The sequence below is a fragment of the Electrophorus electricus genome, chromosome 4 (genome assembly GCF_041902795.1).
Source record: "Electrophorus electricus isolate QZ-2024a chromosome 4, ASM4190279v1, whole genome shotgun sequence".
Lineage (NCBI taxonomy): Eukaryota > Metazoa > Chordata > Actinopteri > Gymnotiformes > Gymnotidae > Electrophorus > Electrophorus electricus.
The window spans coordinates 6,634,297-6,645,000 of record NC_137500.1 but is presented as its reverse complement, the minus strand read 5'-3'; the positions used below and the strand labels follow the sequence as shown (position 1 = coordinate 6,645,000).

The window sequence follows — 10,704 nt, the reverse complement described above, 5'->3', positions numbered from 1 at the left end:
AAATGCCGCATGCAGACAAAACCCAGCATGAAAATCGCAGGTGGAGATGTTCTCACCCACAGCACTAAAGTGTTCATCAGCTTGTCAATGCTGGTCCTTTTGAATTTTGTCCTCCCACAGTTCTGCATCAGCTTAGTTTGGAGCCCTTAGAATAACAAAACAGGTTCAAGACATATCAGCAACCACAAGCAATTTAAAATATGTGCAACGCATATAGAACCAACCTAGTCTGGGTAAAGACTATATATAGGTAACAGCTTATACTTGCAGACATTTATAGTCATTAAACATTAAATATAGATAAGGCACCAAGTACAGCATGGCTATGAACACGTTTTTGCTTAGAAAGCTTAGAAAGATCAATCGACTGCAATATCAGTCAACTGCAGTAAAGCTAATCTGCTTATGTGCACATAAAGGATGACAAAAAAGGAAGTGTACCAGCAAAGATGACCATGCCAAAGCACCACTCAGTGTTCCTGAGTATACAGCCTCTCAGCAGCATTTTCTCATTGTCCAGAGGATACTTATTATCCTTCCAGTACAGGGTTCCAGTGAATTTGTCCAGTTTATTGTTGGGAGGCTCACATATAACTTCTCCTGATAGGTAGAAGATACATAACTCAAGGCTAGATGTTAAGCCACCAAAAAGTGTGTGTGTGTGTGTGTGTGTGTGTGTGTGTGTGTGTGTGTGTGTGTGTGTGTGTGTGGGTTCACATGTGTGATAAAGACAACAGCTGCCTGCCCATGTATGCAACAAATGAAACAATCAAACATTCACACACACACACACACACACACACACACACACACACACACACACACACACACACACACACACACACACACACACACACAAAAAACACAAAAAAAAAACAAAGAACCAAACACCTGTGTAGACTGAAGATAGCATTGTTAGCATTGTTACATGGTAACAATAAAACCCGCAAAAAATAGCGCTAGTACCCTGGGCATTTCACTGGCCATAGCAACATAGTTTTCTTTACAACTGATAGCAGTAGTTTCATTTCCAAACTCAAGAGGACACTTAAGAAACTGATTGTTATACTTTCTTCAGACTCACCCAATGTTACAATTTCCAGAGCTACAGACAAGCAAAACAAATAATCCAATCAGTGAATATATGGTGATTTTGGTGAACTCTTTGTTTGGATGTGTGATGACAGTGCACTACTCGTATTTTTGAAGTAGCTTTACCATTGAACTCTGAAAGCTTGGCAACATCTGCTCCAAGTTCTGAGGTTACAGTCAAGGCTTGGCGCACTTTAAGGTTTGTCTCTCTGTTACAAGCAAATTCCAGAAACAAGCATTTTTACCCCAGTAACTGCTGAGAGTATATTATTCAGATGCAATTATGAAATCAAATTACATTGTAAGTGTAAATGCACATGTAAAATAAATCAATTTCTATCAATTAACTTTCACATTTCAAACATGCAAGTGCCCAAGTTTAGTCTTCCATTTGGTATCAGACAGTGATGCAGATATAAGAGATGAGTCATACTAGGTTTGCCTTACCCATCTAACTCTGCTGTTTCAATATAGCAAAGACCATAGGGCTCACTGCTAGACAGCAGGAGCAGGTCAGCCTGTAGGGTCCACACAGAAGACAGGAGAGAGTGGACAGAATCAGGCATGAAATGCCAGCAAACAGAAGAGTCACTTCATGTCAGTCTATATGGGAGGCCTTGGAGTCACATATGCATGCTACAATAATATTGAACTCAGTTGAATCCCGTTTATATTTTATAATGAAAGCTCTGAAATTATTTCAATGTTTTTTATAGCATCCTACAATTTCTGGACTGAAACTTACAGCAACAAACTGGTTGTTCTCGAGTTTTATGATCTCACCGACTCTAACATTCATCCATTTCTCATTTTGCAGCCTGCAGAAACAAGAGACATGAACTGTTTTTAGAACTCCATAATCTTTTTATTATACCTCACACAGGCTCAGCTTGCATGCTGAAGCGACAAGGCCATCAAGGCAGAGTGACAACTTACTTTCTCTTGGTGAGTACCTGAGACTGGCGAGAGTTGACTTGTTGGTCGCTTTTATGGCGAAACTGAAATACAAAGCACAATCACAGCAGGCAGATTATAGAACATATATAGTATAGAACATATATAGTTTGTTTATTCTATTTTTTAGCATTTGGTGGATTTTTTTTCAAAAGACTTGGCGGTTTAATATGATAAAGCGCTACAACAAACGCTCAAAGTGGCTTTTTCTATTGTTTCAGGGCAAAAAATGGAGACAATGAATATGCCTAGTTCAGTGACAAGCCATGTGGTTTATAATGTGACCAACGAGAAGCAATATATTATTTTTAAAATATTGCATACCTTCAAATAATATGGTTAATGCAATCTTTAACAGATGCTTTTAAGTAAATGTTCACAAAAGCATTTTTGGAAAAAAAATCCTTCTTAATCTAATTTGGGGGTTTTCATATTATCGTAATTTTTAAAATTTTGTCCAGCCACTTTACCCTGAGTAAAAACTCTTTGTGTACATCAGCATCCAAGCAAAAAAAATCACAGTAAACAATTCTCAGCATGTCAGAACATATGCTCACATAGTCATCAGTAGCATCCTTCACAGCGGTGATGCTCAGTACCAACACCAAAGGCACAATGGTGGTGAACCAGGACAAAGAGGAGATCTCAGGGATTAACTATAAATACATCACATAAAAATCATTTTAACTGCTGGCATATAAAGTAAAAATCATTTTATAAGACTAATTCAGTGGTTGTGAATTCCAGTCATAGGGGAACACTGTTTTGCTTACTTTTTATATCTCTAATTTCATACTTCTGACCCAACTCATAATAATTAGTTCCTGGATGGGTCTGGATCTTAAAATCAATGGCCTTACTATGAGAAAAACATCATAACGTAAAGGGCTTATTAAACTCTCAGGTTTACCTGTAGAATCAACAGCACTAAGAAGTAAGCATTGGCAAACCGCTGAAACTGCTCAAACAAGTTAATGGGTAGAAAGGTGTAGAGGGTATACTTTGCTGTCTTGATGTGATTATCCTGAGGAAAAAATAATAACAAAACTGTGAGTGACATTACATCATGATAATAATAAAAATCACTCACCATCAATTTAAGATCATTTGATTAATTAGGCCTTGCTGTTCTGTCATTATAAATGCAAAAACGATATATGCATCTGAACTAGTCTAATGCCATTCCTGCTTTTATTAAGTTATATAGTAGGAAGATAATAATTTCTAGAACATCTACAGTATACATTATTAATTCAATCTAATTCTATCTAATTCCAATTTTGCCCTCACTAGTCACACTGCTTTTTGTAAGGACCTTTACTGTCGGGAACCAAATACTTACAGCATAACTGAACCTCTCATTATAACCACGGTCGTTAGCTCTGACATGGCGTTCCTCCTCTTAGAACAAAGAGACAGGTGTTTGAAAAATGGCTTGTAATTAAAATTTAAAGAAAATTTCTTCAAGAAAAAAGTTCCTCCCACTCAGGGCAAACTGTTTAGTCTTTTTTTTCCCTTCTAACCCAATGGTGTGTAGGTGGTTTGTATGCTAGTGGGATGTATTTTCACTTCATCAATATTTCACCTAATTCAATTGCACTTCGCAGTTTGCTAAGGTAAGAACCAAGAAATTCAATAATAGGTTCAATACTCCACTGTCAGCATCTGTATGTTGCTTCAAATTCCTATACAGCATTAAAAAAGGTATGTAACTACTACACAAAACCCCACTCAGTTCACAGTCATTAACAATAACTAGGCATTTAGCTCCCCCCCCCCCCTCCCAATCTCTCCCAATCCTAAACTGATAAACAGCATGGTATAGTCAAGCACATCAAGATCAAAAAGAAAAAGGGTCAAAGAAAGCACAATAAAAAACCTGGTTAATAGTCTCTCACACAGTACAGGTGGGGCTTGAATATGAATCCTGGTGGCTGCATGCACTTAGACAGTGGTTTTATGATGGATCCCATAAACACATAAGAAATTAGTGGTCATTTCAGGAACAAACATTTGTGGAGATCTATGTGTCACGGATAGCAACACTCTCTGCAACCTCTCTACTACGCATTCCCGCTCCCACAAACCCTGGCAGCTCTACCTTGTCCAGGCGCTTTGGAGCGCAGGTTCCAGCTTCCTCTCCATGGCACTAACATCCACAGCCATCTCTGTGCCATTGCCTGTCTGCACTGTCATTCTTATACAGCACAGACAAGGGTCATGAATTAGAGCAATACAGGCCAGTTTCTATTGTAAAGCACCTAAGCTGATCACTAAAGGTAATTGTGCATTACCTATATTTTTCTTGGGCACATAATTCCATAGATAATAAAAACACTGATCACTTTGGCATGTAAGGAACATTGCCTTCATTTGCTTGAATGTATAATAGACTGAATCACATTATCCCCAGTCAGGAATGTAGAATTCCAGAATCCAGAGGTCTTGTGTTAATTGCAAGATAAGAACACGGCTAATCATTTAGCAGCGGCTAATAGCAGAATGTGGAAATGTCTAGTAGTTTGTGTGAGTGACAATACAAAAAAATAATAGTTAAGTTCTACATATGTCTATGCTGATAAAAATAAACGGCTCTTGATGTGGACATCAGTTGAGTTTTAAATGAGTAAAAAAAAAACTGTCAAATATTCCCCCTGGATGCATTGCGGTTCCCTTGGCATATCCCGGGAACACCCCCCCACCCACCCACCAGTCATGTGATACAGCCTGCCGCTTGCAGGGGGGTTCACCATAGTTTATAGCCACACCTGTGCAGGGGTTGATGTTAAGTGTTTGTCTGTCTATTTAAACCCCGCCTAGTTGGTCATTGTTGCTATTACTGTCATTGTTAGCGTTAGTGTAATCGTTCGTGTTAGTATTACTGTTTATCTATCCACTGTTAGCGTGATCCAGCATTTAAGTGTCATTGTTATTGTCTACACTGTCTGTTATGTGTGAGTGCCTTGATTGTCATATATGTTTTATGTTATTAAATGTATCACCAAATTAAGGGAGTCTGTGCGTCTCGGTCTGCGCCCTGCAGCACTTGGGCTGCTGTTACATGATGACACCCTTCTTTTTGAGTTTTGTTCTGTTCTGCCTCCTTGTTTAGTTCCCAGCCCTTTGATTGCTATCACCTGTGTCTAGTTATTCTTAATTAAGCTCAGTATTTAAGCTCTGTGTTGTCCTGCTTCCTGGCTGGTTATTGCATGGATTGTTAAGGTTTTCATGTATGTTTAATATGCTCTCTGCGTTCTAAGTATTAAGTTTGTTCCCTGGCTCATGTTACTTATGATTATTCCATTTCGTGTTTTGCTTTGTCTTGGCATTTTTTTTTTACATTCCAATAGTTTATACATGTTCCCTTGATTTTATTAAAATCCAACCTGCATTTGCATCCAACTCTCCATCTCCTTCCGTACCTGCCTGTTACAACAACACAGCATTAATGGAACCTATACCTATAAACCTATAAGTAAGGTATCTGAATCAATCCAAATTTAGCAAATTAAAGTCACATCCTGCTTATGGTTCATGTTTTGTAAGAAGAAGGAAGTTACATCATGCTTTGACACATCCACAGTGTACCACAGTGCTACTGTAACCTCAAACTTTTGCCACTGGGTGCTGACACCTCCACATTGTCCCTGGAGAAGATGCCACACAAAGCAATTTCAGCCAGTTTCTCTGTATACCAATATACTTCACAGAAGTTATATATACGTATGTATTTTCACACTTTAACTAGTGTGCCATATTAAAAGGTCATAATTGGTGTGATCTCAAAAATGACTCCATCCAAATGATATCTGAGATTAGAAGTGTTAAAAGAACATAGACTCATGCTCCAGAGAGTAAGCGTATAACCTTACTAAGAGAAATATTATCTGTAACTCCAAATCTGTCCCTACCTTAACCACTAAAGATGTTGTATGCACTCAAATAAAAATATTATCTACTATTTATTAACTCAAACAAACATATAAAAGAACAAATACACAATTCAAATTCAATTTAAAAAGTACACAATTCAAATGCACATTTGAAAGAAGGATGAATAATTTCTGAATTACAAATTACAGCACACCTCATGCAAAGACCCAGTACAATAGGACATTGGCAAAACAGGTGCTAACAAGTGTTAATAATTAATCAGGAGAGTCTACTCTGTTTACACATTTATTTGTGTCGATAACATGATCACCTAAAAGCACTTAGCAACAAATTGCTAGCTATAGCAAAGATTAATCAAGAAATATATATCTATAGTCAGGATTTGATGCAAACTTCATAACAAAGAAACTGACCAGGATTATTCCACTACTCTGGAACCTGTAAATAAGAGAAGTTCTTAGAGGATCAAAATCACCTCCAGGCTGAGTAATGGCTAGGTCATTTTACTTCTGTTCTATATTTTGACTATAGTTGAAACAGCCACAAAAGGTATTTGTTTCCTTAAATAAACTACCAGTAGATTGTGAAAAGTATTTAAGCATCTCAGAGAAGATGATGCTTCACCAGTACTGGAGAAATTCAAATATCTAGTAGCTCACTAGAAGAAAACTCTCTCAGTTAGTACTTTGAAAGCAAAGCAAGCAAATTTCGAGTGATCTGTAAAATCAGACTTTTTTCCAAAGATTAAACAACACAGTATCACTTCACACAAACCCGAAAATAAGTCACAGAAAGTGAGACACACAGAAGAAGAACATTACCTGCAGGTTTGACCCTACTATCCATCTCCGTCCTAAAAGGAACATAAAGCCTACAATAATGACCTCGGTCATACTTAAAAAACACAACCTTACAAGGTAAATATATGAATAGCCAACATTCCTATTCAAGTGAATGAACTGGGAGTAACTTAACAGTCTTCATCTTACACAAGGGCCCAGGGCACTGCATCATCGGTGGATTCCTGTTACTTGTTACCTCCCACCATAAAGAAATGCGCAGGCATCCACACACATACCTCACACATAGGCACTTGTATTTGTTGTGTAAATGTACATGTGTACACACATACACAACATATACACATGCACTGCAAATATGCATACACACACATGCTTTCTAATAGAAAGACTCAAATGACAATCACGCAAAAACATCCCTGTGATAGCAAAACTCTCCATCTTATCTCTGTAGAACAGAAGACCATGCTATAAAAGGCAGATCAAGTGGTCAACAAACAAGGATTTAGAGATACATTGTATGTGCTCCTCCTTCATCAAGAATCGATTAAAAATGTGGCTATACATTATGTGGATTTTCATTTGTTTGTGTCAAGAGAAACCAAGAGCAACAACCTCGGAAATCGGATGGCATCTAGGTTTCTAGGCAACAAGACCCCAGAGAATATGACATCAGCTGAAACACATGGCGTGTTTCATACATATCTGACAAATGTTTAAAGCTAAGATGTACAGATAAAAACAAAATATTATTTTTGCTAATTTTCATAATCCAAAAAGCCATAATTATTCACTTGTTTGATTTGATCTTAAGGCCCAAATGGGTATTGCTGTATCACTGGAAACATTTTATGCTGAAAAGAATTAACTGCCCAAGAAAAAGTGGATACTGTACTTTTCTCAACTACATCAAGTGACAAACACTTACAAATGTTCTAAATTTGGTGCCCTCCACCAGTATATATAACAGTGAAACCAACATAGTGCTAATTCCTCTTACCTATACAGATGTTCTTCTTCTGAATCACCATAACATCAGACCACCTTTGACAGTTCCCGATGAATTCACTAGAAAATAACATCTCCTGTATCGGTTTAATTAACTCAACATACAATTATCACATTCTTAAGGGTGTTACTAATAATTAGTCTATTAAATTATATAAAATATCACAAAACTTCACTACTTTAAGCCAAGCAAACTGCTGTACACAATTCTCACTCTGTTCAACAGTAACTCTCTGGGCCAGACTTCTGTGCTCTGTGCTCCTCTCTGTGCTCCAAACGCCCATCTTTTTTTTTTAGACTTTGAGCAGAAAGATTTATTACCACACTAGATCAATTGTACGGAAATAAGCCCCTAAAAATAAAAGCTGTTTTTGTAATGTCTGCCACGCTCTGACTTCTCCATAATGAAAACCCAGTGGACCTGCAGTCCATGGAAACCCCAGTGGGTCTCAGAGCAGTCTACTCCACAGGGAGTACGACATGGAGTGCTGATGTGGCTAGCGAACAGGTAGTAAACAGGTCAGTCCAGAAATAATTCTTACTTTGCATTAACGAATTATCGAATGTTTCAGGGGGGGAAAAAATGAAAAGAAAAACGAGTGTCACAGCTGAATTTGAAAAGGAGAAAAAGCATGCTGATGACCAAAGGTGCCATATGCCAGTAGGTGGGACTCTAAATGCCCAATAAGGTTTAAAATGCTTCAAACCAGCAATTGGTCAACAACAAAGAGTCAACAGCAGAGTTCCTAAGTCATTCATCCCTGGCCATTCATCTATCATTCTGTCACGCCATTCCGAATTCCGAATATTTAAGTGTATATATAAACTATTCAAAATATAATTTCGGTGTCCTTACTCACCATACGTTGCTCTTTTAAAACGGCGGATTTGTCTCCGTAGTTAAATTAGCATTATAATCTACATTTAAGAAGACATAAGTTATGGTAGTCTAATCTTTATATAACGATACCAACCACCATAACCAACTTTAACAGCATCATCACGGTACCTCACGAAACATTCGACCATAAAACTATACATAAAACCAGCGCTGCGCATAAACCAGACCAAAATTCATTTGAATTCATGAAAAGCAATACTCATCTATACCAGTAAGGCAGTAGCGGTTGCAGTTCTAGAGACTCAGTTCTACTAGTCATTAGAGACGTGTCTGTGGACCTGAGATACGAATCCGAGTGGCCTACCAAAAACATCGCGCACAGACTGACATATCCTGCGTTTTAAAGCAACACAATAGAAGCGCTGTATCTTTAAACTGAATAATCTGAATTTAGTAACCTATCGCTTATGATATACGCGATTCATTCCAATTGAGGCGCAATTAGAGTCTTTACAGAATTTACAGAATAACAAAATCAATTTCACAGAATGGCATAGAGGGAAAAAAACGATTTATTTAGTATTTAGTATAAAGTATTTACCGAAAACATGCTCCATTCATACGCAGACTCACTATTTCTCTGGCGTGGCGGAGTGCCGCGTCGTTACAACAAACCAATGAAATACCAGCCAAATTCCAATCTCTCTCTCTCTCTCTCTCTCTCTCTCTCTCTCTCTCTCTCTCTATCTCTCTCTCTCTCCCACTCACTCTCTGTGTCTCTCTGTGTGCGTGTGTGCGTGTCAGTAAAAGAGAGAGTTTACACACAAACACACATATTGTCACGACAGTACAAACTGTCCGTTACCGTTAACGGAAACCAGAATATTAAATCCGCCAGCCAAATCGTGCACGCGTGTGTGGTCTGGATGTGGGATTGTTCCACAGGGGAATCGCGTTGTCTTCCGATATGTCCCACCAATAATCGCCAGGATCAACGCGTCTGTTCTCATCTGAAATTGCTCATTTTATTTCTTGGGATGAGAAATAGCTCTATACGCACATAGCCTACATACGTACATTCATTACTGAACGAACGCATGACACAAAAATGTTTCTCATATTATTCTCATACCTTTAAATACTGTACAGTCGGTGGAGAAGGAGGAATAGGAAACACTTAACAAGTGTTCAATAACACCAAGGAAAGGGTTGACTAACGGGTGAAAACGTTAACTAGAACACAAACGCGACACGGTAGACATTTCTAAATTAAAATTATTAAAAAAAAACTTACATTTAAATTTAAAAAATGCAGAGACTAAATCAAACACACATACCAAATCCAATTATGTAACAACACATTTCAAACATTTAATTGAACTAAATGAAGTCCGCACAGAGGCGCATGACTCCTCCCCATTTTTTTCTCACTCCGCTAGCCCAAGGTCACATAGCATCCCCCAAAAATCGGCTGTCACATAGCATCCCCAAGCTAAACAGCCCGAACATGGTCCCTGAAGCTGTCATACACACCCCCAATTCCTTCTGCAGATGTTCCGACCTGCCCACTATCCTGGCCAACACAAGGGTTTGTGAGGTGCCCCAACAGTCCAGTCATCCTTCTGGTCAAGTATAGCACCTTGCCCAGGTGCACCTTCACAACGGAGGGTCCATCCCATGGTGACAGACTTGGGTGAGCATTGCTGCTCTTGGTAGCACAAGTTGAACGCTCATTTGTGACAAGCACTGGTATTGCTGGTAGTCTTTGGTGAACTGCTTCACGGCATGGAGGCAGCGATGGAGTCGCTCGGCATGGCCTTTTCCAGGTGTGCCGTCCTCCCCAGACCACAGTAAACAACCAAACAGCAGCGCTGAGGCCATCCTGACCTCGCAGCCGAACATCAGGAGAGCTGGATTGAAGCTGGTTGACTCCTGCATGGTGGAGCAGCATGCCAGCAGGACCAAGGGTAAGTGGTGGTGCCAGTCACGCTGTTGTTGGTGGTCACAATGAGAAGGTGGTGAGCATACAGTTGTCACTGTCAAACTATTCACGAGCTAGATGCTCTGTGGATGGAGCAGTTACAGACCTCAGCCATGACTGGCATCTCAACACTA

The 10,704-nt window shown here is 38.9% G+C and overlaps 1 protein-coding gene across 10 annotated transcripts in view; it reads right to left on the bottom strand.

Moving 5' to 3' along the window:
* Positions 1 to 9,393, bottom strand: part of atp8b4 (ATPase phospholipid transporting 8B4) — an 18,980-nt gene extending 9,587 nt beyond the window's left edge. For 2 of the 10 annotated variants that reach the window (XM_081712016.1, XM_081712014.1), the window contains exons 1-12: positions 9,191 to 9,392; positions 7,741 to 7,808; positions 3,389 to 3,447; positions 2,957 to 3,070; positions 2,604 to 2,702; positions 2,029 to 2,090; positions 1,838 to 1,910; positions 1,540 to 1,610; positions 1,219 to 1,301; positions 1,085 to 1,105; positions 442 to 600; positions 57 to 145 (exon numbers count right to left, since the gene is read on the bottom strand). In XM_081712016.1, the coding sequence (XP_081568142.1) occupies positions 57 to 145; positions 442 to 600; positions 1,085 to 1,105; positions 1,219 to 1,301; positions 1,540 to 1,610; positions 1,838 to 1,910; positions 2,029 to 2,090; positions 2,604 to 2,702; positions 2,957 to 3,070; positions 3,389 to 3,447; positions 7,741 to 7,808; positions 9,191 to 9,210 (918 nt within the window). In that variant the 5' untranslated portion in view covers positions 9,211 to 9,392. Of the gene's footprint in view, positions 1 to 56; positions 146 to 441; positions 601 to 1,084; positions 1,106 to 1,218; positions 1,302 to 1,539; positions 1,611 to 1,837; positions 1,911 to 2,028; positions 2,091 to 2,603; positions 2,703 to 2,956; positions 3,071 to 3,388; positions 3,448 to 4,147; positions 4,244 to 7,740; positions 7,809 to 7,962; positions 8,071 to 9,190 lie in introns of those variants that run through there. The other 8 variants (XM_081712017.1, XM_081712019.1, XM_081712015.1 and 5 more) reach the window with 7 other exon arrangements.
* Positions 9,394 to 10,704: the final 1,311 nt, after the last annotated feature.